This window comes from Phalaenopsis equestris, unplaced genomic scaffold (assembly GCF_001263595.1).
Source record: "Phalaenopsis equestris unplaced genomic scaffold, ASM126359v1 Scaffold000224, whole genome shotgun sequence".
NCBI lineage: Eukaryota > Viridiplantae > Streptophyta > Magnoliopsida > Asparagales > Orchidaceae > Phalaenopsis > Phalaenopsis equestris.
Window position 1 is genome coordinate 7,306,911 of NW_018164666.1, and position 2,543 is coordinate 7,309,453.

Here is a 2,543-nt window from a genome sequence, read left to right on the forward strand (position 1 = left end):
TGGCATTTTAATATATATATATATATATATATATATTAAATGGAAATTTATTAAATGAAATAGCATATTTTAAAAACTCTCAAAATAATTTTTAGATATTTTGATTTAAAAAAAAAACAATCCAATTATTTCATTTTAATAAGTCAAAGAAGTTTCTGATTAAAATCAAAACATAAATAAAACAAAATAAAATACAAAAAAAAAATCCTAAAATGACACTTTAATTGATATCAAAATCATTTATTATCTATTTACTATAGTTGCATAATATATTGTTTTTGTGTAATTAACTCATTTAAAGATTAGCTAAACCACAAAAAAAAAAATTAAGAATGTTGAACGGATGGTATAAGTTATTATTATTTATTATAACAGCACCAATATTGTGGATATAAATTAATTTTTTTCTTCCAAGAGTAACTCTCTCTTTCTTTCATGAAGAAGCAACAAAATTCCCTAAGGATCCTATTCCGTCTCCTTTAGATTTTGAACTCTCAACAAGCAACTTTCCTCTAAAATTTCTCCTCTTCCTCTCCAATAGTCATAAAAAAGAAGGAAAAAAAAAACCTAAAAAACCATAAAATAGGAAAACTTAAAAATATAAGCCAAAAAAGAAAGAAAGGAAAGTGAGAGAGAGAGCGATAGAGCACCCGACCTTATACTCGTCGCCAAATTCAAGTCGAAATGCGTCGCGAATGGCCTCCGCAGATGCACGATGGCCGCCACCGGTATCACTCATGAGAATGAGCACGTTTTTGGTGCGCTCAGCCCCAAGCTCCACCAGTTCCACATTCCCTTCCTCCTCCTCCCAAACCCCAATCTCATCGTCGTCTTCTAATCCCGCCGCCTCCCCTTGCTCACCCACGCTCGGAAGCCGGAGCTTTCCCTGTGGCTTTGCGTGGTAAGCCAGCACGCTTTCGAAAACCAGCTCACGGATCGACCTCCTCGGAGAATCCACAGAAATCACCATAGTCTCCGGTGGCCGGAGGAGGAAAATGGGGGGGGAGCTTAGGGTTCCGATGAGCTCTATTTCTTTCTTTGGATCTCTGGGCTTTAGACGGGGAGAAGGAAAGAGGGGAGTCGGGTTTCCTTTTATTTTGAGAGGCGGTTGAAGGAGGGAGAAGAAGAGCTGGCGTTCCGATTTTTAGAGAGAGAATCGACGCGGGGAGAGGCGTTAATTGGGCAAAATGTGTAGAGTGATTCGTTTGAAGATTCGGGGATAATTCGGCGGGGAGATGATCGCTGACGGTGGGGCCGTTGAATTCGAATCTCCTGGGAATCTACCGTCCGTTTTCACAGGTCTTTAACAACAGAAACTATTGCATACGGCTTAAAAATTATTTTATATATCCATCACTATAAAAATGTATTTCGGTAGTTTCACCTAAAATTTTTTTTAAAAAAATGATCATGATGATTTAAGGTGGAGATCAGACACCGCATGCATCTCTACATGCAGTATCTGTACGAAATAATTTCTCGTATAAATGAAGTGTATGACAATGTGTCTTGTGATAATTAATACTTCAAATATGTAATATTTGGACGAAATATTTCTTCTAATTACTATAAGATTTCCTATAGCAATTTTTTTTTTCAGAGCTATAAATTCATGGCACATTATTTCTATTATTTCTATGTATTAATATATCTAAAATTTTATATTTATATTATTTTATTTATGTATAAAAATATACATTTTTCTTTTTTTTAACTTAGAAATAATAATGTTTTTGTGTAATATAAAAGATTTAAATACTATGAATGAAAAAAAATAAAAGTTTAGGAGAGAGAAAAATACAAAGAATTTGTGTGATACATGTGCACATGATTCCTTATTTATGATTTATATTGAAATAAAATAAAATTTAATATATATATATATTAAGTTTTAATATTTGCCTATATGGTATTTTGGTTTCTCACATACCATAATATGTGCATTAAAAAGGGATATCTCACTTATAAAAACAAATACTAGCAAAATGTTTTTGATGTGATTTGAAGATTTAATTGTTATAGAAGTAAATAAAAAAATATAAATGTTTGATGTATATAGTAAATATGTGGAATGTATGGAAATCATTTCTTTTTAACGATGAGGGCAGAATCCAACTCCATTGTAGATTATAGGGCTGTCAAAACGGCTCGTTGTTCGCGAATAATTTGTGTTCTGCTCGTTAAGAAGCTCGTGTTTGACTCGTTAATTTCGTTCGATAAGTTAACAAGCCGAACACGAACTAAGATGTGTTCGTTCGTGTTCGGCTCGTTTTGGCTCAAAATACTACTCATCAAGTTTATATATATATATATATATGAAGTATTTTAAAAAAATCTAATTGACTATAAGGTTACAAAGATTTATAATCAATTAAATTATTGATTAAGAAAATAGAATAAAAATTATTAAATTAGATTCAAATCATGTTTTAATATAAATAATAATATTTAAATCTTGTTCAATTGTCTTATGACTACATGATTAGAGTTATTAAAAAGACTCTTTGTTCGTGAACAGCTCGTGTTCGGCTCCCTAAGCAACA

The 2,543-nt window shown here is 32.0% G+C and overlaps 1 protein-coding gene across 2 annotated transcripts in view; it reads right to left on the reverse strand.

The window, feature by feature from the left end:
- Positions 1–1,233, reverse strand: part of LOC110023378 (probable monogalactosyldiacylglycerol synthase 3, chloroplastic) — a 15,936-nt gene extending 14,703 nt beyond the window's left edge. Inside the window, exon 1 of one of the 2 annotated variants that reach the window (XM_020722769.1) lies at positions 656–1,233. In XM_020722769.1, the coding sequence (XP_020578428.1) occupies positions 656–970 (315 nt within the window). In that variant the 5' untranslated portion in view covers positions 971–1,233. The remainder of the gene's footprint in view (positions 1–655) is intronic. The other variant, XM_020722770.1, reaches the window with a different exon arrangement.
- Between the last annotated feature and the right edge of the window lie 1,310 nt (positions 1,234–2,543).